Source organism: Trachemys scripta, chromosome 1 (genome assembly GCF_013100865.1).
Source record: "Trachemys scripta elegans isolate TJP31775 chromosome 1, CAS_Tse_1.0, whole genome shotgun sequence".
NCBI lineage: Eukaryota > Metazoa > Chordata > Testudines > Emydidae > Trachemys > Trachemys scripta.
In genome coordinates this window covers 333,619,761-333,647,660 of record NC_048298.1, presented here as the reverse complement: position 1 = coordinate 333,647,660, position 27,900 = coordinate 333,619,761, and the positions used below count along the sequence as shown (strand labels likewise).

The 27,900-nt window shown below is 45.5% G+C and overlaps 1 protein-coding gene across 4 annotated transcripts in view; it reads left to right on the top strand.

Annotated features, from left to right (window-relative positions):
• Positions 1-27,900, top strand: part of LOC117871309 (glycerophosphodiester phosphodiesterase domain-containing protein 5) — a 322,284-nt gene that overhangs the window by 224,057 nt on the left and 70,327 nt on the right. For all 4 annotated transcript variants that reach the window (XM_034759158.1, XM_034759156.1, XM_034759157.1 and 1 more), the window contains 3 exons: positions 2,095-2,198; positions 18,233-18,326; positions 19,059-19,118. In XM_034759158.1, the coding sequence (XP_034615049.1) occupies positions 2,095-2,198; positions 18,233-18,326; positions 19,059-19,118 (258 nt within the window). The remainder of the gene's footprint in view (positions 1-2,094; positions 2,199-18,232; positions 18,327-19,058; positions 19,119-27,900) is intronic.

Here is a 27,900-nt window from a genome sequence, read left to right as displayed (position 1 = left end):
CTCTCAGCCTCGCTCTGTCTTTACGCTGATGCTGATAATTTTAAACATGTCAAATATTAGGATGGGATTTTGAAAGGGGTCTAGGGGAATTAAGCACCCAAATGCCATTGATATTGATTTAGCACCCAATCCCTTAGGCCTTCTTGAGAAGCCAAGCCTTACCTCTGTGTCAAGAACCAGGAATGTCTAGTGGAAAACATTATTGCAAGCAAAGGGGGTGATTAAATTATTCCAGCCCTTGTATTTTCTGCACCCATTTTGTGCTGTGGAGCATAAAGCAAAAAGCCTTGTCACTAAATTAGAATCCAGGCTTGTGCATGATGAATTATAATCAAAATACTGTTACGTAAGTGACACGACCCTTTAAGATAAACAGGAGAGAGACGTGGTAGAATCTTATGCGATACCAAAACGTAGACTCAGTTATTTGTGGTGGTTACATTGTGTGTTGTCATTAAAAAGCAAAGTCTCAGTTCACAGGTGAAAAGGATATTTTGAAAACCGGTTAATCATGTGTTCAGAGTTTAGAAAGAAATTCTAGTAGTTGAGCCTGCCCATAAGTTTGGGTATCCTGTCTTGTTAATTCTGGAGGGAGAGGACTAATTTGAATGTTCTCCTTTGTTAATTTACGTCCGTTTTTGTTCCAAGTGAACTGACAGGCATTTGAAGCAGAAGCATCTGTGCCCACAGAACTGTTAATGCTGTGTAATAGAACCAGTGCGGAACACACAGAAATGATATTAGTTACGGACAGAACAGCTTTCTCCAAATGCTGCTTCCTAAATTAACATCTTTGGGACGTTCCAGTCTATTGGAATGGAACACCAAGTAGCCGGTTTTAAGATAATAAGCAGAACTGAATATTAATATAAAACTTGGTTGTCTGAGTCAAATGTTGCCTATTTCTCTCCACTAAATCATTTGCAAAATACTCTCTATAAGGGTGGAAAAACAAGTGATGCCGGTGGGAACTTTGGATTTACATACACATGTATCTGAGTGCTTTGGACAGGGAAAGGCCTACAGCAGGGGTAGTCAATAGGCAGACCAGGGGCCAAATTCGGACTGCCAGATGCTTTTGAACAGACCACAAAAATCTTTATTTACTTATTATTATCAATATTGTTGGGGTTTTTTGTATTTTTTTCTAGAGCTTGACTATAGCAAGAAATTTGGACTTTGACAAAAAATAGATTACCCCTGGCCTACAGACATAGGATAGCATTGAGGCAGAGCTCTTCTTTGAGCATCCATGACATGGTACATGGAGTCATGTAGACACAACAATAATTGGCTAACTACATACACGGCACCAACGGGGAATCGAATTCACAACAGTTGCCTTGAGCTTGTGAGAAGAGGAAGCCCAGCTAGTAAAGATACTTTGAGATTATATAGTATTTCCAAAGGAAGGACCGCAAAGCACTTGACAACTGTAGTGAATAAAGACTTTCAAGCACCCCTGAGAGATGAGTACTATCCCTATCTTACACATGGGGAAATTGTGTCTCAGAATAATAGTGTCTTTCCCTGCACAGGAAGCCTGTGGCAAATCTGGGAGTAGAACCCAGGTCTCTTTTTGATTCTGAGACCCATGCTTTAGCCACAAGGCCATTCCTCTTTCTCAGCATCAACAGAGTGAGCCTGTGTGAAGTATTTCAGCCAGCAGAGGTTAGATTTTCATTCATTACAAACACCTCTGCAGAGCTGAGGGGATTCATTCTCTATGCATCAAAAAAGAACTCAAACTAGACCTCGTCTACAGAGAATTCTTGCACTGATTTAACTAAATCAGTAGAAAAGCTAATTTACTTAAATTGTTGCAACCATCACATATGGAAGTAATTATGCCAGGCTAAAGATATTTATACTGGCATAGACATTTAAATTTATCAAGACTAGTTATATCAGAATAAAGGTGTTTATACCAGCACAACTGCATCCACACTAGAGAACTAAATCTGCTTTTCTACCAATTTAATTAGATTGGTACAGAAACTATGTATAGACAAAGCATGAGACTTTATCAGTTCTGAGCATTGGAATCCTTGCATTGTAGGCCCCTGCTAATGTTAATTTCCTTTGTCTCCACAGTGGGAGCGCCTCTGGTTCCTAATCCTCACCTTCACTTTCTTCCTGACACTGGTCTGGTTTTATTTCTGGTGGGAAGTTCACAATGACTACAATGAAATCAACTGGTAAGTAGAGCGTTTCTGGTGGGGGCAACACATGCAGATTCGTATGTTCTTGAAGTGAACCAGGCCTCTATTGTGTGTGTGTGGGGAGGGGGAGGGGGGTTGTTTGTTTTGATTTAAGGAACTTATAACATTAATGATACGGTTGGGTTCCTTTGGAATCAGTAACTGTAGTAAATGGGTGGTGAGGTCTGTATTAAGTGAGAATGTCTTCTGGCTGTTTACATCAGTGGTTCTCAAACTTATTTGATCACACCCCCCTTCTTGGGCAGCAAGTTTAAAACAAATAAAAGGAATTTCTTCTTCACACAGCACACAGTCAACTTGTGGAACTCCTTGCCTGAGGAGGTTGTGAAGGCTAGGACTATAACAGGGTTTAAGAGAGAACTAGATAAATTCATGGAGGTTAAGTCCATTAATGGCTATTAGCTAGGATGGGTAAGGAATGGTGTCCCTAGCCTCTGTTTGTCAGAGGGTGGAGATGGATGGCACGAGAGAGATCACTTGATCATTACCTGTTAGGTTCACTCCCTTTGGGGCACCTGGCATTGGCCACTGTCGGAAGACACAATACTGGTCTGGATGGATCTTTGGTCTAACCCAGTATGGCCGTTCTTATGTTCTTTGTGTCTGTCGTAGTTTATGCCCTCCCTCCCCCGCCACACAAGTACATATGCCAATTAAAAAAAAAAAAACCAATACGTAACCCTCACTAGATATTAAAATCAATAAGACCTTGATTCAAACAGAGCCAACGACCCATGGTCATAAGAGCCAAAACAAAACTGCAGTGGTGGTCGATGATTACAATTAAATGTGCACACCACTTTGCGGCAAATGGATTCACGTACAGATGGCAATGATTTTGTATAATGCTATGCAAATGTAACCAAAATCAATGAAAATGTACAGCCTGTCTGAGCACCTGATGTGTCTGGAGGAATCAGCACTGCTAGTTATTCATTGCTGTGGGCAAAATGTGCACAGTAAGATTTATTTCTTCTCACGCCACCACCCCCTCTCCCCCAATACATTCTCCGCCCTGCCCTCAGGGGGGCCTGCCTCCCAATTTGAGAACCTCTGGTCTACATAGGTAAATGTATTGATATATATACTTGTATTTATATTATTTAGCCACTATATGTGGGCTGTGCAGCGTTCCAGATTGGGTATGCTCCATGGTAAACGTGGAGAAAAAAGGTGGAAGTCAAGTTGTTGAAGTGAGTTTGTGTCTCTAGTTAGTAATTTTATTTAACAAATGCCTGTTGTGTAAGAAGGTATTGTGATATCATATCTTGTTGATCCTTGTCAATTGTTTGCTTCCATAAGACTGTCAGACCCCAGAATGAATCTACATTGGCTATTCTAGTTGTAGTGATGTTTTTTTATTCTAGTTTTGGCTTTTGTTTTTCAAACTGTTCCTCCCAAATGTGAAAAATTCAAACTGAACCAAAAAAGGAGTGGTACTTTTTTGTCTAGGTTCAAACTCCTCTCTCCACTATAAAGGCTAAAGGAGGCAACCAAACAAAAATACTTATTTATACACAAACCATGTATACACAAAACCAACTTACTCTGATTCATTTCCATTTTTTTACCCCTAGTTGAAAACCTTCCCCAGAGGCCCGACCCTGCCCTCCCTGCCTCTTCCCCCAAGACCCCACCCCCATTCACACGCCTTCCCCATCCCACCTCCTGCCAATCGCTTGCTGTTCTCCCCATCCCCATCCTGGGTCGGGAGGGACTTGCCTCGGAGCCAGGGCTGGGATCTGCAGCTGCCCAATGCAGGTAGGAGGTGGCCTCAGCGGAGAAGCGGCTGGTGCGGGTGATGACCCGGTGCCTCCCTCACCCGCAGTGACCCGACTTTGGGTGTCCAGTCAGGAGAGGTGTCCGGACACTGTCAGGTTCCCTTTTCGACCACTTTCCGGTCAAAAACCAAGCACCTGGCCAACCTACATCTAACCTATTCTTTCTGCTCCAGGGAAGTTTTAAGATCCTATCAGTCAAAAGCCTGACTTAGGCCTAACTATGGAGCCACTACCCGTGCTTCCACAATACATACCTGCCTGTCACTCCTATCTCCCTATTGTTCTGATGTAGTGTATTGTTCTGGGTGCTCCATTCTGATAGGTACAATCACAGAGGAAGTCAGTGTATGTGTAGGTTAAATATGCGCACGATGCTTAAAAACGTATGTAGTGTTTGCTTTGTCTTATTACCAAAGGTGCTAGATCCTGATGATTTCTCTTTGGGAGAAAAGAGATACAGCGATGCTTCCTTTATTAAGAGAAATATTTCTTTCAATATACCTTAGTTTATTACTGTGTGTAATGTATATTATAAAAATATGAAATATGTTAAAAGAACGAAGCTAATTCACGCCCCCACAGCCGCTGTGCATCCGTATTATGGTACAGTCTTTAACTACATGGTCTCGCAGCATTTTTTCCACAGGGCCCCTCCTTCATTCAGTGCACAGGATGGACGGCGCTCAATTAATGAGCAGCTGTGCAATATTTTGTTTTATCCTCATTGTTAAATGCGTGGCCCCAGGCCCTGTTTACTGCACATTATTCAACCCCTGCTCTGAAGACAGAATTAGAAAATCCCAGGAGGAAATTACTGTGGTGCTCATCATTTATAGTATCCGAATGCTTCACAAACATTCGTGAATTTATCTTCACAACCGCCCCTGTGAAGTGAGGGAGGGTGAGCCTCATTTTGCAGATGGGGAGCTGAGTTACAGTGAGACGAAGGTCAAAAGTAGCGATTAATTCTGGGTGCCCAATTTGAGATCCCTAGGACCTGATTCTTCAGAGTACTTAGCATTGTATAGCACTAACTGTGTTCAAGTACGGCTCCCAGGGACTTCAGCGGCAGCTCTGAGTGCTCAGCACTTCCGCACATCAGACACCAGGGTCTCAAGCCAGGCACCCGGAAAATGAGCCGCTCCCAAGTAGTGACCACTGGGGAAAGTTGGGTTGCAGTGATTTACCCAGCGTCACATGGGAACGCTTGGGCAGAGCTCTCTCCTCCCCCATTTCTTCCATGCAGACAGATGCTTAAACTGCTTAGTCCCAGTTTCCTTGTCCAGCCAGTCCCACGTTCCCTCAAGCTTATCATCGGATCTCAGGTGTTCCTTCCCAGCCAACTTTCTCCTGTTCTCCACCCCAGTTCCCTCACCAGCTCCCAGTCTCTCCCCATCATCCTTGGCTCCTGTTCCCATCTCCCTTCGCCAACTCCCGCTCAGTTTCTTTCCCTTTTCCAGTCCTCTGTTTCGGTAGGTTCCTTGTCCCTTCCTAGTCCGCGTATTGTCCCCTCTGCATTCCGATCGGATGGCTTCCTTCTCCACGCTGCAGCCAGGGCATCGAGAGCGCAGGAGAGAGCTGCTCCCTGCTTTTAGTTCCGGTTCCTGGCCCCACACTGGCCTGGGCAGCCATTACAGTGAAAGTTCTTCCGAGTCCCTGTAGCCCTGGGCGGGAGTATGCTCCGTTGCTCTGTGGGGATGGCCCCTTCACAGTCAGGTCAGCACTAGGTTCGGTGTGGGGTCCGGATGGAACATGGCGGTTGAGGCTGGACTCTTCAGAGATTTTACCAGCGAAAATCCAAAAGTCACAACTGAGCATGTGCGAACCGTGATTCCCTTCCCCACCCCCCTCCCCAAAGCCTTTATAACTCGGCCAAACTGTGGTGAATTTTCACAGGGATGGCAAAAGGCAAATCCCTGACACACAGGCCCCCCCCCACTTCTGAATTTCAAGTCCCTGCTCCACAGCACAGGGGCACTAGAATGTTTCAAAGAAAAAATCACTGCAGAACATGTTTTCCCCTAGCCTTGTTCTCAGAAACAGCAGAATCCTATTCGTGTGTGTGTGTGGTGGTGGTCGGGGGTGTTATAAAAATCAGCCTGGGCTAGACATCCGGTATGCAGACAGTCAAAATTTTGCAAAGTTATAAGCAACCAAAAAAGGCATTTTTATGGAAAGTTCAGGCAACCTTACTCAGCCCACCTATAATAAAATTGAATTTCTTGCAATATGTCTTAGCAATTTTCTAAAACGCTTTAGAGCAAAGCCCAAGCTCCTGTCAACTAAATCACTTCCACAATCATCTTCCTGTCAAAGACAATGTGTAAATTCTATTAAAAATGCAACTGGTAGTTGATCCCATAAATAAGCTGCCTGTTAGGATGCTGAAGTTATTGAATGAATGTTCAAAAAACTTAATGATGGTAGCGATTTTCTGCCAGAAATGACTAATACAAGACAGGGCTGTCTCTAAACAAGTTCATGTTTTCAGCAGTGAGATTAACATAGTGCTCCCGAGGATGTGTTTGGGGGTAGCTTGTATCCTGTCAGCTCATTTGACAGTTTTATTGAGCATGGCCTGTCCATCCTCATAGACATTTAGAGTGGAACATGTTTATTTGGGATGTCTTATATCCTGGAATAACTTGATGTTGCGGGCTGGGGAGAATAACTTAAAGTGCTGAAGAGAAACTCAGTCTCAGGTGGCGGTACCATGGTGAGGTGTCTTTTAGACACCTATCACCAATCCTCTGCGAGTTTTGTTGTAATGTCACTCATGGCACTTCATTTTCCTTCTTGTGTTTTTCCATGGTTTCCCCTCGTTGCTTACTTACCACGCCGACACGTGTTGTTTCTGTGTGCTCCCCCGTCTGTCTGTATCTGCCTCTCTTTCGTCTTCGATTACGAGCTGTTTGGGGGCAAGGACCATCTATTTGTTCTGCACTTTCACAGCGCCTCACCCCATGGGGTCCTGGGGTGTGACTAAGGCTCCTATGTGCTATCACAATATAAATAATACAAATTAACTGGGTCCAAATGTTCAGTGAATACCCGTGTGCGGCTGATGTTCTAATCATGTTTTTGTGATTTTTGTTTTACCTGAGGGGAAAGTGCAAGGGTTTAAATTCCCCTCAAGACCCCCAATATCTTTTCTTCTGTCATCCCATATCAAATGCACATTTTTTTTCTCTCTGCTTTCTTGTAAGCCCCGATGCCACAGCCCCAGTTTCTCTGGGTATGCTACACAGTGCAACTCGCCCCCTCAGCTCACCTTATGAAAAACGCAGCAGTGAGACTCAGAGCCCAGGTCAACTGACTCTGGCTCACAAGGCTCACGCTGTGGGACTAAAAATAGCAGTGTCAACATTTGGGCTTTGGCTGGAGCCTAGGCTCTGAACCCTGGTGTGTCCAAACCTCTACGCTGCCATTTTTAGCTCTCCAGCAATCAGCTACCCCGGTTCTGAGACTTGCTGCCTGGGAGCAGTGGGGAGTGTTTTCTGTGTGGATGCACTTAGAGAACTGGCCAGGGATTTTTTCAGCACTGCTTTTGCTTTTCATAGCAAAGGAATGTAAAGTGAATACTTCAGACTTCTTTCAAAGCCATCCTGGACATTTTGACAGCCTTTTTAATCTGCTGACCTGTTAAAGACAATGAAGCCACATGAGGAGAGCCCAGGTAAAATGTTTGCAACAAAGCCCTAACTGCACACAACTCACTTGGTTTCAGATTCACGTTGGAATTTGAAACCAAAGTGGAGCAGGGTTGCCAAGGTGATGAGCAAACCTGGGCTGCTGGAAAGTTTTGCCAGGTCTCTGGAAGAAACCAGGAGAAATCCAAACAAAGCTCTGCAAAGGTCAGTTGCTGAGTTTCCTTTGAAGTACCCTAATGAGGAAAGCGATATTACATCTATAAAGCGGCTGGATAAATTGAAGCGTAGTGCTTAAGTGACTTGCCTAAACTCCCCCATTGTCTCATTGGCAGAGTTTGGAATAGCTCCCTTAAGTCCTGGCTCAAACCACTAGGCAACACTGCTTCCCTAGCACGTTATTTTCCCTTCTAGCATTAGTGTGTAGATCCCAATGAAGGATCCTGACCCCTCTGGAGTCACACTGCTGCAGGTGGCTCCAACTCTGTCTGGGTGTATGTGTCCAGCTGCTTTGCACTGCCTGCAGGCCTTCTGGCAGCTGAAGCATACTGGACGCCAGCCAGCAGGTATGAGTTATGGCACTCTCTAGTTTGTAATGGTGCCAGCTAGTGCATCATGTCGTTCAATCTCCTAGCTTATTCCATTATAAAATCCAAAAGGAATTATTTTTTTAATGAAGCAAAAGCCCTAGAGGAGGACTGGGAAAGAAGGCCTCATTTGGATCTAGATCACAGAGGGAGATAGCTCAGGCTAGGTCTGCTGAGAGATAAGTGAACATGGTGCTTAGGCTGAAATGTTCAAAAATGGCTGATGGCTTTGGATGCTTGGAGTTTCGGGTACCCAACTTGTGATGCCGAGCGCCCACAGTTCTGTTGACTTAGTTATGGGTGCTCCGCTCGTCTCACCAAAACTGGAGCACCCCAAAATCACGGACCATGTTTGAAAAATGTGGGCATGGCACGGTCTAGAAGTCTGAATGGGTCTGGGAGCCAAGAACTCCCGAGTCTTACTCCCAGCACTGACACTGCTCCCTCCTGTCATCAGGAGCAAGTTACTTTCTCTCTGTTTCTGTATTTTCATCAGTAAAACAGAGATAATTTTCATAGGCTAGATTAGTAGTAAGGTTAGTTTAAAAAAAAAAAACATAACAGCAAAACTTGCAACTGAGAAAACTGCCAATTTATCCCATATCCATGTGCTGATATGATAGATGTACCTGCTCCCTGCCCTTCATCTGTCTCTGTATCTGGGTTGTGGGAAGGATTGTCTCTCTGTGTGTTTGCAGCGCCCAGCCCAATAGAGCTTCAATCCTTTTGGTAGCACCTGAAGACACCAGTAATAGACTGCTGTGTCCCACAATACAACCTCTGCGCTAATGGGGCCTGTGTGTCATACAGCTGGTAATGCACTCCTAAAACATAGTCTGTGGTTTCCCTCTCCTTGCAGCTGTGCACTTATCCTGGAGTTAATCTACTAACGGTTTGTATTACTGAGGAGCACAACAAGCAATTCTGTTGAGCATGGGACAAGCAGTTTTTCTGATTGTGTGCCCCCCTCTTTTGCAAGTGCGCCAATTGAATGCTTTTGACAGGAAACTGCAATGACGTATTGAAGGCATATGGTAGTCTCACCTCGTAACAGGCATTGGACCCACTCCAATGCGCTCCATTGCTTCCAGTGTCTTCCCAAGTGACTCAGTGCTGTCTCAGGTGGCTTGGCCATCTGTTCCATATGCTGGAATCCCAGCCCACCATGTTTGCGTGTTTGATCCAACAAGGTTTGGATGGAGAAGACCTCATGGACAGCTTTGCACATGCTGGAGAGCTGCCGTGCCGTCCTACCTCGCCCACCTCAGCCTTAATATAGAGCAGGTCGCAACATTGGTAGGAGACTGTGGGCTCTCTGGAAACAGGTGATCCAAAATGTGCATTCTATGCTTCACAAGTAGGAGAATTAATGAAATGATGTAGGAAGTGCAGCCCTTGGTGACGCAAAATGTGGGCGCCCCGTTATGAAAGCTCCTGGAAAGGCTGCTTTGGTCACCATATGCCCCATCGTATGGGAGGAAGGTGTTGCTTATTAAAATGTAATGTTAATGGAACCCATGGTCCTAGTGAGAGGGTCAGGAGCCCTGGATGAGTGGATGGCGTTGGGAAGAAATCTCCCACGTATAACGAGAGTAGCTGTGGAAGATGCTAACTGGACTGGAAATAGTAGGACTCTGTATATGCATTAAGCCACTCAAGCATCACAGTTTGATGTTAAAAATGGGCCGGTTGCTTGGTATGATCAGACCCCAATTAGCCACCTGCTTTGGGATGCATTCAAGTCCTGACATCGGTGGTGTACGGGAACAGCACTGGTTTAAAAATAGCCCCAAATTCTATGAAAATAATTGGAAAGAGGAGGATAACTCAGCGTGAGGCTTTAATTACTGTGAGGCTAATCCTGGGGATGGAGGAAACGTTACTTTCCACTGGCTACACACAGGCGCATCCTGGCTTTTGCACCATAGCTCTTTGCAATGTAATAAAATGCACTGGTGATCAAAAAAGTGCCCAGCCAAGTGGCATGTAGGAAAAGCAGGAGCGCCTGTGTGGTTCAGGCAGAGATGCTTGCACCGGTAACTGACATGCAGGTAGTATGAACGAGGATCCTCTTTAAACCTCACCTCTGCTGCGGTGCCGACAAGCCAACAAGAGCTGGAATAGTGAGACAAGTGGTGGCCTGTTACCCCGTTCTCTGTTTTTCATTCACCAGTCATCCTGTTGCAATCTAGAGTGTAAATTCTTTAAGGTGTGGGAGGGATAGCTCAGTGGTTTGAGCATTGGCTGCTAAACCCAGGGTTGTGAGTTCAATCCTTGAGGGGGCCACTTAAGGATCTGGGGCAAAATCAGTACTTGGTCCTGCTAGTGAAGGCAGGGGGCTGGACTCAATGACCTTTCAGGGTCCCTTCCACTTCTGAGATAGGATATCTCCATATATATTTTTAAGCTATCTTCATAGAGTACAATGAGCCCCTGATCCCTGCTTGGGCCCCTTAACCTCATGAAGGTTATGAAGATTTAAAAAAAAATAAAATAATGCTGTGATGTGGCCAGCAGGCCATTTGCAGTGCCTGCCATCTCTCACGCAGGCAGTGCCACTGGCCCTCTTCAACCTGTCCCAATTAAAGTGTGAAAAGAAAATACTAATAGAGTAACTATAATCGTAAACAAATCGTTATACACACATCCACCCTATTGCATTCGGTCTGTCTAAAGCTGCACCTGCAATTTCAAATGAGTCGAGTAGTCTTCATTTCCTGACCCAGACTTTTGCAAATGCATTGCCAGGTGCTGCTCATCAGCTGCCACCGCTCACCTGAGAGGCAGCGATGCGTCACAGATCAGTGTGGTAATCCCTGTGTATAGTGTGTATATCGTATTAAGGGCCCAGCCTTGCACAGATTTCCCCGGGTGAGCAATCCCATTGAGTTAAACTGGCTATTCATGTGGACAATGTGGTTCACTTAGGCAGATGGTCACAGGATGGGGCCCTGAACTTGACAAGAGTTACGCTTTGGGATTGAAATGCAGTATATAGAGACAAACCAAAACCACAGCTTGACATATATCGCTGCAGGCTTTCATCCTTTATCTAAAAGGCGGGCAGCCCTGAATATGTGATGTCCTTCCCAGCTTTTATGCTTCATGTCTCCAAAAATAAGTAAATGTTTTAAATGTATTGCCTGTGGTGATTCCCTATGGTGCATATATTCAGTTGATTTTATTTCAAGTCACCAGTGCATAGAGGTTATATCTGCATAGTCAAACCACGGCTGGAAAAAGGAAGGATACATGAGGCTTTGGAGCTAGCAGGCTAGATCCTGCTCTCTTCTAAAGCTATATAATAAATTCTTAATTCCTGATTTCATCTAGAATCTGGGGAACATGGATCTGTTTTTTATAACACAGCAATACAGGTTTTAAACTTTAATATTAAACATCAAGTGAAGACTTTCATTAAAATCCAGGGGGAGTTTAAGGGATGTAGATGGCAAAAGCAATAAATGCACGGAACCATATCGATCTGAGCCGTTGACACACAGCAGTTCGGGCGCTCATGGGTATCTGTGAACCCTTCCCCCCCACTTCAGTTTGTGTGGCTCAAATTCCCTTATTTTCTGGATCTTGGAATCAGGATAGAAACCTTGAGCTGGGCTCCTGTATTCAAAGAGGAGCACCAAGTGATGTATTCATGGAGGTCTGTGCTGCTATGCCGACAGGCTGTCATGTTTTGTATCCATCAAATCTGCATCAGGGGATGTAGCTTTATTCTTAGATATAATGGGCTGTAGTGATGAAGCCTGGTGTTCCTGAATGTATGGATCACCAGATCTATGCCGGATAGGATAGGGCCACTTGCAGATGGAAGTGGGCGTTGTGACAGACATGACAATGTTCTGGACAAACCTTACTGAATGAAGTTAAATCTTGTTGAATTAAGTTTAATTAGTTGAGTTCATAGAATTAAAAATCCAAAGTTTTATGTATGATGGTGGGATTGCATGGAACCAGGGCCGCCCAGAGGGTGGGGCAATTTGCCCCAGGCCCCACAGGGGCCCCCATGAGAATATGGTATTCTATAGTATTGCAACTTTTTTTTATGGAAGGGGCCCCCGAAATTCAGGCCCCCTGAATCCTCTGGGCGACCCTGCATGGAACTTCTTTAGGAGGGAGACATGATTAATGTAATTTGTGGGAAGTGTTAGGAACTTGAAATAACTGGCTGGGACAATACATGTGAAGTGGATTTCTTTGGAGGCCCTTGGGAGGCCTGGAGAGAGAACCCCATTGTCTCCTGGTTACCTGCTCCTGGAAACTCCTGATCAAAGCCACCTAGGCTGTAAACACTTTCCATGAGTGTTTTTGTTCTGAGCAAAGGCTGTTGTGAACTTGAAACCACAGGAAAACTCTTGTGTGTGGTTTGAAGGACAGCTCATCTGCCAGAGCCCATGTTGGAGTTGGGGTGATCTCTGATGAGCTTATCAGCACATGTGCAGGTTCTTTTATTGTTTTGAATGTTTTCTCTGTAGTGCTTTATAGCTTACAAATAAATGTTTGCTTAGAAAAAACAGTGTGGTAACTTCTAACTCCTGGCCATTACTTTGTTGTTAGTCTCTGAGGAGAAAGCAAAGTGCAGGCCTGGCCTTTTAAGATGTCTGTCTTGCTGAGGAATCACAGTGTAGGCAGGGAACTGTTCAGCCTGGAAATACCCTGGTTGGAAGGGGAAAAGCTGTGGGTCTCTGCCCAGGAGAGGTGATGCCCAGGGGAGCCAGAAGCCTGAGTGTGGGTGTGCTTGCTGTACTACAGAGCGGGAGGTATGGTCACCCTGAATTGTGACGAACATCTCTTGCCGCTGTGGCTGTCTGGCCAAAAGGACCCTCAGACTGGGGTCCAGTTTAACAGTTAGAGGCCAGAAATCTTCAGTAGCAGAGGCGGTTATGGAGAAGTCGAGTTCTTCCAGCTGCTTCCCGCTGTATGTCAGCATCACCTCGGTCTTGCCTGGGTTCAGCTTTCGCCAGCTGCTCTTCTCCTTGCTGCTAGTCTTGGCCACGGACTGTGAAAGGTGGGTGATCGGGGCCTTTTGCCTTTGCAAATGCTGTGTGAACTGTGCGCTGCTGGCACATCAGTCTGCATTGTCTCATGAGCTCTCCATCAGCTTCACTGTACGATGTATTCACCGAATGACATGGGGAGAGGCTTGAAACTTTGGGGATTCTGCAGACCAGATCCCCACACAATAGGTTGGAAGCAGGAGCACCGCCAACTTTTCTGCCGCCCTAGGCGGCGGAAGGTCCTGCCGCCTCTGTGGCCGCCCCCCAAATTGTAGCACCCTAGGCGACCGCCTAGGTCGCCTAATGGGTTGCGCTGGCCCTGGTTGGAAGAGCCATAGGATCTAGGTATCCTGACTCCCGGTTCCCTATTCCAGACCCTACGGCCCATTATGTGGTTGGTAGTGCTCCACACTGTTGTATTAGAAACTTGGATGTGAACCTTTCAACAGGATTCATGCCTTGGATCAGCAGAGCTAGGAGTGCCATGAAGGCAGCGTGTTTTGATTTTTTTTGAGTGGACTACGGAGGCAAAATCAACCAAGCGGGGCTCTAGGACTCAAAAGTTTAGGTGGCCATGCCTAAGCAAGCTTATGAGTCGGCATTGCCTCACCTGTCTAGCACTCAACCTCTCGTCCCTGCCACATGAGGATTCAACTGCAATTGTGTTTTAAGTCTAGAAAATAACCCACTGCAGAGCCCGACGAATGTCTCTTTCTGCTTTGCTTCCAAAACCATGGAACCTCAGCACAGAGGGGAACTAAGCACAGGGCACGATTTAAAATTATATTAAGGATCAGAATTAGGTTTACAAAAGCTGAGAGAGGGGCTTTCTGGGTCAGGCTTCATTTGCACCAGTGCACCTAAGTGCTACAGGGCCTATGCTACAAAAGGGATCTGCTCCCGCTTCCACCAAAGTCATTGGGGAAAATTCCTGTTTACTCCAGTGGAGCCAGTACTCCAAGATCCTGCATTACACTTGGACACAAGGTGTGAGGAGAGAGGAGGATCCAACTGCCAGTGTCCTGTCTTCTGTGGATTTACAGAAGATGGTTTGATATGAGTTTGTGGGAGTCAAATGTATTTGGGGGTATTTCCCCTCCCCCCCCCAGTCCTTTTGTCTGCAGGCTGAGCACTGTTTGAAGACTGTTCTTGTTAAAGTCTCAGTAATTCTAATGCTACAGATGCATATAACTAGGTTTCCAAGTCATCTTAAGAAGCCCTTGCACATGACAAGAGTGTAGTGCTGTTTTGGGGCAACATTCCCAGAAACTCCAGGGGTTTCTTTAGTATTTGCTGTGCAAATCCCTGAAGAGTGCATGTCTGTTTTCTAACCATGTACGTGTCACTGCCCTTGTTTCCTTTCGCTCCTTTCCTCTCTGTTGGTTACTGTAGAGGGCAGGTGCTCTGGTTGATTCTCTAGAACTGATGCTTTTGACAGGCAAGTCAGATATGGGGATGGCAAAGAGCCACTTGGGGGAAAGCACTCGCATGCTCAAGTCATCTTGCTGGCAGCGCTTTGTGATCTAAAGCCTTTCCAAAAGCTAGCACTGGAAATCAAACACATACATCTGTATGGAGTCTCCACTGCGGGGAACATGTGGCTTCAGCTGAAACCCCGAGACTGTCTAACTTTCATCAACATGGGATACTGTCTTCTTGGCAAGACAGAGAGCCGGAGTCCAAGTTCATCTTGTGTTTCGTTGGGTTCACTGATCCTTACATGAAAACTGGCAATACGCTAGGCTCTTTAATTACCGCTTAGGTCTGGGAGAGTTTTATTGGGAAGTCTCTCCATTTAAATGCAAATTTGACATTTGAAGTCCCGTGAGAAGGGGGTGGTATCTCTTACAGCACTGATCATGGTCTACTTGGTTCAAGCTATTATCATTAACTCTTTCACTGTCAGCATCTCTACCCTGCCAACGGAGATGGGTGGGAAGCAGGCACGGAAGAAGACTGAACCAATCTCCCTGCACTGGAGAGAAGGGAATCAAAGGCTGAGCAGGAGATAGTGAAAAGGGATATGGGGAACATGGGGAAAGGGTGCACAAGAAAGGCAGAAGTAAAGAGACTGAGTGAATTTTTTCATTGAATGTCAGTTTAGTGGATGATCATTTTAGCAGGTGGTGTGGGTTAGGATGGGGAAATAGCCCCCCGGGTATGGGGTGGGGAGGAACTGAGAGTTGCTGCAGGGAGGAAAGGCAAGGTGGGCAGGCAGGGATAGGGAACAAAACAGAGATGAGATGGGGCAGAAAGAAAAACAAAGGGCAGAAAGGGTGGTTGTGATGGCCCAGTGCTTGGACAAGTTCAGCTCCTGGATGAAGAACAGCTGGCTGAAGCAGAACCCAAGCAAAACGGGGGTGATGCTGGTGGGTAGAGGAAAGCACTTGGAAGAGATTGTAGCCATGGTGCAGCCCCTGTGGAGGAAGGTACACACCCACAATTGGCCAGTGCAGTTTGCAATGATTACTCACTATCCTAGCAGCACCCACGAGGAACACTTTCTACCTTCTGTGTTTGGCCAGGAGGCTTCGCCCCATCCTGGGAGACAGCGACCTCGCTTAATTACTCACATCTCTGTCACTGCTTGTTTGGATTACAGCAGTGCAGTAATCCTGGGTATGAAACCATCAGTGCTTGGGGAAACTCCAGCTAGAACAGAACCCCGCAACGCGTCTCCTCTGCAACACAGGCGGCTGCAAGCACCTCCAACTTGTCCTTTGCTTGCTATACTGGCTTCTCATAGACTAGTGAGTCATTTTCAAGGTCTCAGTCCTCATCTTCAAGGCATGCAGTGGCCTGGATCCAGCATATCTACAAGAGCCTATAGCTCCAGGATGAAAAATATGGTCCACAACTCTGCTCCTCTGGCTCAACTGAACTTTCTACCTGTGCAGGGGGCAGAGCTTTCATAGGGACCAGTCCCAGACTGTGGAACAAACTCCACAGCGACTAAGGACCATCATAAACCACCACCTTCCACTCCTGGTGCAGGATCACCTCTGACCTGCCTTCGCCAATGGACACATACAGCAACGTGTACAGCTAAAAAAAGAAATTAAATTAGAAAAAAATGACACCCCCCCACCAAAATAAAACACTCCATTGCACATACAAGTCTTCCCTGGAGAGACAATGAATGACATGTCACAGGTGTCAGTCATGTCTCTTAATGCCCTGCTGGCAGGCGCTCGGACACAGTGGGGATGTGGGCGTCTTAGGATATTGTGGAGGTCCTACAGATGAGTGTATCTGCCCACTGTAAAATGGTGAACACAACAATAAAGTGCAGAACAAATAACTCTTTGCTACACACAAGCTGTAACGTGTCCTTGATCTTTGTGCAAGTCTCCCATTGACGTCAGTGGGAGATTGTGGTTTGTGCTGCAGCTAATACACAACGTTTAAAAGTGGAATTCAGTTCTTTGCACATAAAGAGTTTGACGCCTCATCTCTCCTGCTCTGAATAGACAGGCGCATTGAAGACTGAACCAGAGGGAGAAGGTGGGAGGTGTGGGGGCAAAGGCTACAGATACACTATGATGAGTATTGCCTTGTTTCAAAGAGGGTTTTTAGGTATTTTTCTTATTTGAAGGGACATGGTTTTTTTGCTTGTTCAATGCTCAGCTCTGTAGTGCACCCTCTGCAGGCTGTTCGACCTACTTGCAATGAGTTGGTGGCCTCGTTCCAGCTTCTAGTGGCCAGTTTTCCACACCTCCGAAAATCACCTTCTCGATTAAACCTCTTGTTCTCAAGCTCAGCAGAGATTGGGCAAAGGACTGAGCGGGTCATAAGGACTGAGCTCCTTTTTCTTCTCTCCAGATGGGCCCTCCAGGTCAGGGTTATGGCACACCCATGGTGTGGGGGAAGCCTGCATATCCGCGTTCTGTGCCAGAAGTGGTTCTGCCCATAAATAGAGCATTCAGCCTCCTGGGCTCTGTCAGGCACCTTATACAACACTAAATCTCCCACATGCAATCCGGTCTGATCGCTTCTTATCCATAACCCTATTATCAATTCTAGTGGAAAGACTTTAGTTAAGGACTGAGATGCAAAGAAATTATCACTTGCCCAAGGTCACACAGCAAAGCAGTAGCCAAGCCAAGACTAGAACCCACAAATCCTGCATTAATCCCTTCTCTAATCACCAGACCATACGAGTTCCCCAACTCCCTTGAAGTTCTCTCTAAGCAAACTTGCACCTAACCTGATAGACATGCTTGCCTTACATTGTCACACATGCTGTGTCTACACAGCAATTCAACACCTGCAGCTGACCTGGGTCAGTTGACTTGGGCTGAGGGGCTGTAAAATGGCTGTGTAGACGTTCGGGATCAGGCTGGGTCCCCCTTGCAGGGTCTATCCCAATTTCACAGCCCAAGCACCACTAGCCCAAGTCAGAGGAGCCAGGCCAGCCACGGCTGTTTAATTGCTGTGTAGACATACCCTAAAAGGCTGGTTTTTGGAACAACTGGTTGACACGTTCCAGTTTCTGTGGTCTGTCTCTGAAATGTAGATCAGATGCAATTTCTATCACCACCACCTTCCCCTCTGCTAGGAACTCAGGACTTGAATAGAGCACCATTGTGGATAGCTTAACTCTTTTGCTTTTGATATTACCTATATATTGTTGGATTGGTGAAATGGCTGGTCTGTGAATGCCAGGTACTGGTTTGAAGCTGTTGTTCCAGCTGGAATATTTGTCACACCCTCTCTCTTTTGGTTGTTTATATGGAATTCCCAAACCCCAGTGTATTTTCCCCCATAGCACGGTATCAGCATTTAACTCCTGGTTTCCCAAGAGGGATTGATACACAAATGTTGGCGTTTTGGGGGGTTTCAAATGACTTGTTTGTTTCATCTCCCATCTCTGGTCTGCTTGGCGGGAAGGGACAGGCCCTCTCTCTAATCCTTGTTTAATCGAGCAGAGTTGCTGTGCTATTGGATCACTCCCTAATCTTTGTTTTCATACTTATCTTCCAGGTATTTATATAACCGAATGGGATATTGGAGTGACTGGTCCATTCCAATACTTGTAACAGCTGCTGCTGGCTTTCTGTATATCACAGCGTTATTGGTATGTAAGATAAAATCCCTCTATGAAAGCTTGTGTAGAAAACCGGAGCGTGAATGTCTGTGCAAAGGGGTTTATGGAATCTTACTGTTGGGAGTGGCTTAGTTCTGTGTGGTGTGTTTTGCAATGTGCTCTCACCCTTAAACAGCCCGGAGTAAATGCAAAAATTTCAGCTTGGGATGACAGCTGTGAGGTCCCACGCTCAGTGCTGCTGGCTGTGTCACTTGCCGAAATTGCAGCACATGTATTCGCGCTGCAACTGGCCTCCTGAGAAATAGATTTCTCGGGTGTCTCCTATTCATGATGGTTTCAGTCCTGTCTGCTCTTACAGCACCAGGCTTTGGTCCCTCGGTCATGTGCAAAATGTGCTTCACTGCAGCCTGGGCTGCCATGGCCAGTATCTTGAAGCTGATGCTTGAGCGGGCAGCAAATTCTTGCCTGACGCAGTGTAGGTAGTGGCTTGTGCCAGCTCCATGGCCCTGGGCAGTAACACAATAGTAGTTTCCCTCTTAAGGGGGATAAAAGTCCATCTATTAGATTATTTCTATGGAGAGGACTCTTCTGTACAGTTGCCACTGTCTTAAATCTTCCTGCCACCCCCATCCTATAACTGCTTTTCTTCTGTGCCGTTAAGCAATCTCTTATTGAAGGTGCATTTTCTCCACATGCGGAATGAACATGTATAGCTCGTCCGTTCTCATCTCTGACTGGCTTCTCTTTTGATTGTCTTTTCAGATTTTAGCACTATGTCACATAGCTGTGGGACAGCAAATGAACCTACACTGGCTCCACAAGGTAAATTGCCCTTTCTCAGTTAGGAAACCATCACAGATCTGAGTAAACCAAAGGAATGTTCAGAGGCCCCAAAATGTATTGCTCATGCAGGGGTGTCAGAACTACTCGGCTGGTTCTAACACGTGGCTCTAAATCTTGGGATGGGGGAGGGGAGATGTATCCCAGCCTGTTACATAGGAAGTAGAACCAAAACCTTGCCCTCTCTTATCTATTAAAGATCCCATTGCCCCAGTCTGGATAATTTAGACTTTGCCTGCCGCAAATTACCCAGGCAGTGTCTTCATTTCCTGCCACAAACTGTATGTGCTCTGGGAAACAGTCGCCCCATTTCACCCACTGGTGGCAGTTTTTCAGTGGGGCGGAGAGATTCCTGTGTATTTTGCTAGATGCTTTGACATCCTTGCTGCTAAAAGGTGCTCTAGAACTGTTAGCTTTTTACCTGGGCTCCTGTGGCCGATGGCAAATGCAGAGTCATGTGAAATTTATGCTGAACCTTCAGGATTTTTGAATTTCTGGTTGGAGAGCTGAGTTCAAAGAGGTTTAATGGTGGCAGGTTGGAGTCTCTTCTGCAGCAGGTATTATCTGAGCACTGCAAGAAAACATAGGTTAGGATGGCGAATGGCAAAAGTACGCACCAGACGGTTACTCCCTTTTACTTCTGAAGCACACTAATATTTAGGTCTAGCTTATTATCTCCTGCAGAAAAAGTTTGCAGGAGGCAAGACCGTTCCTGAAGTTTGCTTTGCAGAGTTCCCACTTGATTATTCCGTTAGGGAGGGCTGGAGTTTCCTCCACCTGCGGAATGAACAAGAGGTTCAGCCCTGACAGCCGGGAGCTCTGAGATCTGCACGGCCCATGGATGTCCACACAAGCCCCCCATGCCTCCGTACTACCCTTCTGGACTCCCACAGACCCTTGTCTCCACAGCTCCTTGGAAGCTTTCCCTGGCAGTATCTATCCCAAAGCATTGCCTGAAGGAGACAAGGGGGCCATCATGTTATGTGAGGGTCACAAATATAACCCCCCTTTGGCAAATAAATGGAGGAACTGCACAGAGAATAAGTGACTTACCCATAGTCCTACAGTAAGTCAGTGAAGCAGCTGGCAGTATGGCTACTCAGCACTTCCTGTTTTCAAAGCACTGCACAAGGAATCCTGCCAGCTAGCTCCCTGCTCTAACCACTAGATGTCTTCACTAAGACAAAGCTTCCATGGGGGGCGGGGCTGGGACCTGATTTCTGAGTCGTTGATCTACCTTTTGCTTTCAGGGGACTAATTTTGCTAGTGGGAACTGTTGCCCGATCTTTAGATTGTGTATTAACTATATTGATTACTTAAGAATCCCCAGTTATCACTTTGAGGGATGACAGGTTCTTGTCCCAAGATCAGGCCCCATATTATTTAAATTATTATATAGTTGGGAACCCCGATGTGCACAGGTGCAACACTCGCACTATAGGAACCCTTTTATATTTACAAGTTTAGTTTATTCATATGTTTAGCACAGTCACAAACACCCCAACTCAGTAAGGTAGGTAGAGATACTACAGTATGTAGCTCTGCACACCCATCTACTCACACCATCCCTTGTAGAACAACCTGAAATGTTAGTCATTGTCTTCCTCATCACCATCCTCTTCCCCATCATCACCAGTGGCCATCACTCTGGCACCTCCCAAGGCCTACATCTTTCTCTCCTACCGCCCCCAGCCTGAGATGCCACTTTTATAATATGTGATGCTGACACTGTTATGTTGGATGCATATTCAGTAGGGGATTTCACCCCCTTTCCTTATTTGTATTTCCTCACCTTACTAATGTGGGAGTGTCTTTTTTCTATAGATTAGTATATCAATGATCTCAACTTATTATCGTATATGTCAATTTGTTACCATGGCCCTTTTGTGGTTAGGTATCACATTTGTTATTTCTTTCCTAACTGGTTATTTTGGTTCTTTCCAAGTTGTGGTGTACCTGTTACGTTTAAAAGGGTATGAACTTAGGAAGCCCTCTGTGCCAACCTACTTCAACGTATCTTCTATGTTAAGGTTGCAGTCATATATGGACCTTATGCTTTAGCTCATCACCAGCTATCTAGGTGAAAGGTCCCAAACGTGTGCTAATTTTGACTTAGCTCAACATACAGGATGTGGCCTGTGGGTCCCTTGAGTTACAGCCAAAATATACTCTACTATAGACCTATAAGCTTACATAAAACAAATAATCGAACCCATAAGAAAATAAGAAACTTATAAGAAAAGATATGTAAGCAAGCAGGCTAGCCTTAGATATGTGTTGTGTACCTGTTACGTATGTCAGTTCATTGCCAGGACACTTTTTTGTGGTTGACTCATGTACCTGTGGTCAGAACTTCCCCTTAAACTCTATTTTCAGCTCCCCAATACTTGGGGTTTTCTGTTGGGCCATGGATCGGTGCAAAGTTTATCTGTTCAAAGATTATAGGCCTCAAGACTTATGCTAACTTGCTGAAGCTAATGTCTTACAGGATACAGGTCTGTACGTTTCCTGCATTACTGCTAAATATGCTGCAAAGCAGAATAAATGCAAAGCAGTGACTATGATAAAGGCAAGCTAGCCACTGGGCTACTGAATAGCTCCCGTTGTGAAGCTGATTTTAATTTTTAGTAACCAATTTGCTGCAAAGCGCTTCTGTGTGCCTTGTTTGATTTGCAAAAACACACAGGATACAGGCTTCCATTTGCAGGTTATTTCTTCATAGAGAGCACCAGCTTTATGCTTGGCACGGTGCAGACCTGGAGAAAAGACGCACACCCTGTTCCAAACAGCTTGCCCTGTAATCCAGGCACACGCAATACCATTCTGTGCTGTGCCCAACAAACTGGGGGATGGTTCAGGCACAAAACAAGGAGGGTGTTGAAAAGCTTCATGAAAGATTTGTGGTTTGAAGAGGGATGTGTTGAGGTGTGAAGCAGGTCCCTGGAGGCACAAGGAGGGGAGTATTCCAATCATTAATGGTAGTGTGGAAAGAAGTTCTTAAGCAGATAGTGAGAGAAGGATACCAGGCGGGGTGCTTGGGAGCATCCGAGGATGTGTCTACACTGCGATTGAAAACCCGCAGCTGGCCTGTGCCAGCTGGCTCGGGCTCGCGGAGCTTGGGCTGAGGGGCTGTTTAATTGTAGTGTAGACATTTGGGTTCAGGCTGCAGTCTGAGCTTGGGGGCCTTCCTGCCTCGCAGGGTCCTACGGCCTGGGCTCGAGCTGGAAAGTCTATGCCACAATTAAACATCCCCTTAGCCCGAGTCAGCTGGCACAGGCCAGCCACGGGTTTTTAATTGCAGTGTAGACATACCCATAAAAACCAGGAAGGGGGAGGGGTGTACTGTTGGCAGGGGTGGAGGTACGTTGTGTGAACTTGAAAGCGAGAGGAAGCTGGTGAAAGAATTCATGGATTGGCCCAAAACCGAGCAAAATTTGGCAACTTTGGCTGTGTATTGATTTGACTTTTCAGGTTCAGGTGAAATTTGGGGACCTTCAATTTCTGTAAATTGGAACAGAAAAAGGTGTCCATACACCAAAATCCACAGAGCTCTGACTCGGCGGTGTATGGAAACACAAGTCTGCAGGAGAATGAGCGCTAGATGGAGCACTACTAAGTGTAATATATACAACACACGCAATACACAAACACATCATAATTGATTATGGGACAGATTCCACATGCTCTCAATACACAACTCCTGTTGAAGTCAGTGGGAGTTCTGTGCCTGAGGGGAGTTTGCAGGATTGGACCCTTAACCAGCATACGTGCAGGGGATTTGAATTCTGCCACTTTCCTGTCTCTTTCCTCTTTCCAGAATGTGTTGCTATTGGGAGGTGGTGGGTGGGGAGGTAAGGAAGGGGGGTGGAGAATGTCTGCTGCTGAAAAACAAGTTGTTGATTCTGAGCACAACATATGTTTCGTGGCGAGGAGTCTGGTATTTTTCAGACACATTCCAGGTGGCTGGTGGGTTTGGGTGAGTAACACCAAAAGAGAAATATGTTAGAGAGATCAATTGGTGATTGCTGCCCCCGCCATCCCTGTCACTCACAAATTCCAAACCAGACTTGTCCATGTCTTCCCCTTGAACTTTCCAGATGCTGCGAGGTGGGAGGCTGAGCAAAGGGGTGAGGCTGCTGAAGGCCAAAATTCAAATTTGTGTCTTGGTTCTTTTTTGGTAACTTAGGATGGCTGAAATCAAATGCCATGTCAGGGAAATATCTGCTCCATGCACTGTCAGGATGGAGTGGCCTGTATTTGCAGGGCAAGATGTTCAAATGAGGGTCTCTTCCATGATCCTATAAGGAGTTAAGGATCATGGGCCAAGTTCAGAGGCCATATGTAAGACAATGTCAACTAGATTCCTTTAGACCAAAGACTCCACCTTCACATGCACCTTCTTCCCACTCCTCTGTATTACTCCAGCTTGGTTTCCTTTGCATATCTGGGGTCTTAGAGGGAGGAAGGTTCAAGGGAGTCTGGCCCTACCTGTACACATCACCCCTGAATTTGTCCCCAAGTTGGTAGTGGATCCAATTAGAACTCTCAAGCATTCTATTATTTGCCGTCCACTTGGCTGATGTACATGGGCAGGACACCTTTGCTGTGTCACCCAAAGCTCTTTTGCCCAAGCAGGTGAGTTGCAGGTAAGCAGAGTGGCGATCGATGTGCCTTCACTGTTCTGTCGACAGGGTAAGGGCCTCGGGGTGGGGTGGGGGATATTCTGTTCACAGGCTGCCTGGATCAAATGCACACCCCTCTGTCCCTGCTGTTATGTCCTGGCCAGAGCCCCTGAATGGGTTGTAACAGTAACCAGCAGATACGGGTGCTAAAAGGAATGAATCATGAACACTGTTGAGGGACATGCAGACAGAATACAAGCAGCCTCCTAGATGCTGCTGAGAGTTTCCTCCTAGAGGATCTGCTAGAGCAGAGAGCTCAACAGGAAGGTCGCTAGTCACGTCTGTGTTTGTAAAATTCCACCTGCTCCAGAAACCCATGAAGGCTAACCCAATCCGAACAGCCGTCAACGCAGCTGTGGAATTTCCCCCCTTTCTTACTGTTCATGTTGCAAAAACAACTGATCTTCATGTTTCACTTCTGTGACCTGCGTAGGTTCAGTAAATCCCGTATGATCAGGAAATCACTGGAAATAATGCGTGAGGCCACCTCATTTGGTGGTGAACGGAGAGATTTTTGACTAGGCCAGCCAATCCAAGCCTTCCGCTCCCTCCTGTCTGAAGAAGGCCTCCCAAAGTTTAGAAGTGGGTCCCTACAGTTCTTACCTATCAGACCTTCCCCTCCAGTGCAGTTCAGACCAAGTTTAGCCTTAATCTATCCCTGACCCCCTTAGTGTAAACGTCACATCTCTTTCTTATGGGCAGCTGCTGAGAGAAACTTCACCCTGACTATTAAGGTAGGAACGAGAGGAAACCATGTCATTGCACTGTGAATGTTTATTGCTGTGAATGTTTATTGAGCATTATGCTCATGTGTGCGCATGCACCCATTCCTGTCACCAAGGACCTAGAGACTGGTGTAAATTCATTGGTGTCTGACAAATTACCTCAGCTGAGAATCTGCCCCTTACAGACTAAAAACAAGCCATATGGTGATTATTCAAGAGAAGGAGAGACAAGGTGGATGAGGTAATATCTTTTATTGGTCCAGCTTTTGTTGGTGAGAGAGACAAGCTTCTTCAGGTCCGCTCTGCGTAAGCTCGAAAGCTGGTCTCTCTCACCAACAGAAGCTGGTCCAATAAAAAAAATATTACCTCACCCACCTAGTCTCTGTAATATCCTGGGACCCTCATGGCTACAACAATAGTGCATACAGGAGAAGGAGGGTACAGGGGTTGTGCATGAGGAGGAACTGCTCGAAGGGGTGGATTAGAAAGTAGGGAGGGTGCATGGCAGATGAGGACATGGGAACTATTCCAGGCCCAGGAGAATTTCTTTCCCAGGTGAGAAGTATTTCTCTGAAATAATGAGAACAGGTTTTTTGAAGGGTTTTTTTTTTTAAACAAAACAAACCCAACAATGAAAAAACTTAACTCTTTTCATGGCAATGGACAATGTGTCTGGAGTTCAAGCAAATCCAGATAATTGTAGGAGTTTTGTACTGTATGTTTTGTCTAACCTATACTGTCTTTCTCTCTCAAAGACTTTTTGGTCTTTCTTTATGTTCTTTTCTTTTTTTCTCTCTGAAATTTTCTGTAAAGAATCCAGATCCAGACAGTACATGAGATCAAGGCACAGAACAGCAGCATCCTCTGAATCTAGCCAGACGTACAGTGCAGACTGAGATACCAGACAGAAGAGAACAATGTTCTGACGCATTTGCTACAATGTTCTTTGTGATAGAAATGATGGATAAGACAGATGTGGCAGGCTAAAGCTGAAGTTCTTTCTGTGCCATCATGAGGCTATTTTAACCTTTTGCCTTCAGTGAATCCAGTGATATATATATTTGGTGCTGTGCATAGACTCATTCATTCTGAATACTTCCAAGTGCCTGCAAAAGATGCACTGAAATAAAGTGGGGAGCAATGCATTGGATCCTATCTTTTTGGTGTTAGGGCTTCATAAAAAATCAAATAACACCACCAGCTAAAACTTGCTAGGTTCCTCTATGTCGCTCCCTCAGCACACCTCAATGCAGGTGAGCAACAGTGTTGTCATTTCAGATGGTGAGTCTCTCCCAGGGAAAATCATGTTGAACTGTGCCCAGCTTTGAGAGGTGGCTGCTTCTTGGCGTGTCCTTGTACACCGTGGTGGTGTGTCAGCATGACACAAGGCCAAACTGCTGTTTTGGAATCCTTTCACTTACTGCAAGCTAAATTTGGAGAACTACTCTAATAAAAATGGGAAGATCTTTGAAAATGCAGTGTAGATGACAACCCTTCACCCTTTTTTATAGAGTCCCCGATATCACTGATGTGGGAGCAAATGCCCTGGCTAGGGCGTTCCATGCTTACTGCTGAGAATCTAGTCTCACCTACTGATGCGAGTGAAATGTTCTTGTTTCATCAAATTCTTCTCAGATGATTCATATTTTGAAGCCTGCTCCAAGAAGGGAAAAGAAAAAGGCAATGGTCAATTTCATGGAATGTTTGAGTCTGGTAATCTGTCTGAATTCATAAAATAGTGGATGATTTAAGGCTGGGTTTAACCAGTGATCAGTGTGGTTGCTGCCAAGTTAATTTTTGTCCTGGGTGAAAAAAGATTACATTGACTTCTCTATAATCAGGCCTGCCTCGCTACCCTGTGGGTTGGGACTGAATTGTGATATGGTTCTGTAGAAGAAAGTGGTGCAGTGTGTAATGCTGATTACAAAATATGGTTATAATGCAAGTGTGAGTGAATGGGAAGATTCGAGGCTGATAATACTCTCTATACATAAAAAGTGACAGAGGGTCCTGTGACACCTTATAGACTAACAGACGTATTGGAGTATAAGCTTTCGTGGGTGAATACGCACTGGGTATTCACCCACAAAAGCTTATGCTCCAATACATCTGTTAGTCTATAAGGTGTCACAGGACCCTCTGTCACTTTTTACAGATCCAGACTAACATGGCTACCTCTCTGATTCTATACATAAAGCTGTTTTTCTTTTTGTATATACTTCTCCTTACAGGAAGCATTCATGTTTGTCCAGATCGTCCCTTCTCCTATCTTAAAACATTCACACTGCAAAATGTAATGTGTTTTGGTTCAAAAGTAAGCTTGTGGTTTTGAATGAAAATAGAATCTTTCCATTTCTGAAATATCTTTTTGTGACATCTCCATGACTGGAGGCTTGCAACCCTGGTAGCCCTTTCTCTACAGTCCTCTGCTAATCTTTGTGGATGAATAGTCCTTTTGATCCACGCAGGATACCATGTTCTCCATCCAAGATCTTATTTCTGCCTTGTATTCTTCTGCCATCAACCTTCCCTTCCAGTGCCTGAAAACATGCATTGCCCACTGAATCCCTTAAAATGGGTCTTGCAAATTGAATCTGTCTCTTCATAGGGTCTCTAACCAGAGTTTGTTGAGTTCAGATCATCTCTAGTACCAAAACATCATTTCAGCAAAGATCAATCGTCTTACCAAAATATGTGAGCTTGCACCTTTTGATGCAGAAAACATCATTTAGTGGAAACTCGTTGAAATGCAAAATTCAGCAGCTTCAAAATGGTCGAGAGGGCTTTTTTCGCAATATTGTTCAAACTAATATTTTCTATTTCAGTACAACCTTAGTTGCTAGGTAACTTTAACTTCCCTCCCTGTTGGATTGTTACAACCCATAGCCAATAGGGTATCACTTGTATTTCAAGTGGGCTCTGTGTCCTCATGCTGACGCTCTATTGCTAAAGAGAGGGGTGAATAGAGTGTCAAGGTTTAAAAAGGAAAATCATATACTGGAAATGGCATTTGCTCTGAGATTGAAGACACCATTCCTGTTTGGAGAACAGCGGGCAAGTGTGAGTTTAGGATATAGAAAGGCAGCGTGGCCTATAAGAGCAAGGGGTAGGATTCAGAGATCATGGTGTCCACTACTGAAATCAGTGGGGTATCATGGGGTATAGCTGATTGACAGCAGAATTGGACCATTGGGGCCTGTTTAGACTTTGCCATTGATTGCCCTTTGGCAAGTCTCTTAACCTTTTTGTGCCACAGTTTGCCCATGTGTAAAATGAGGGTAATACCAAATCCATCTCACAACGGGTGTTGCCAGACTTACTTCCCCTTTGTAAAGCACTTAGAGAACCTCAGATGAA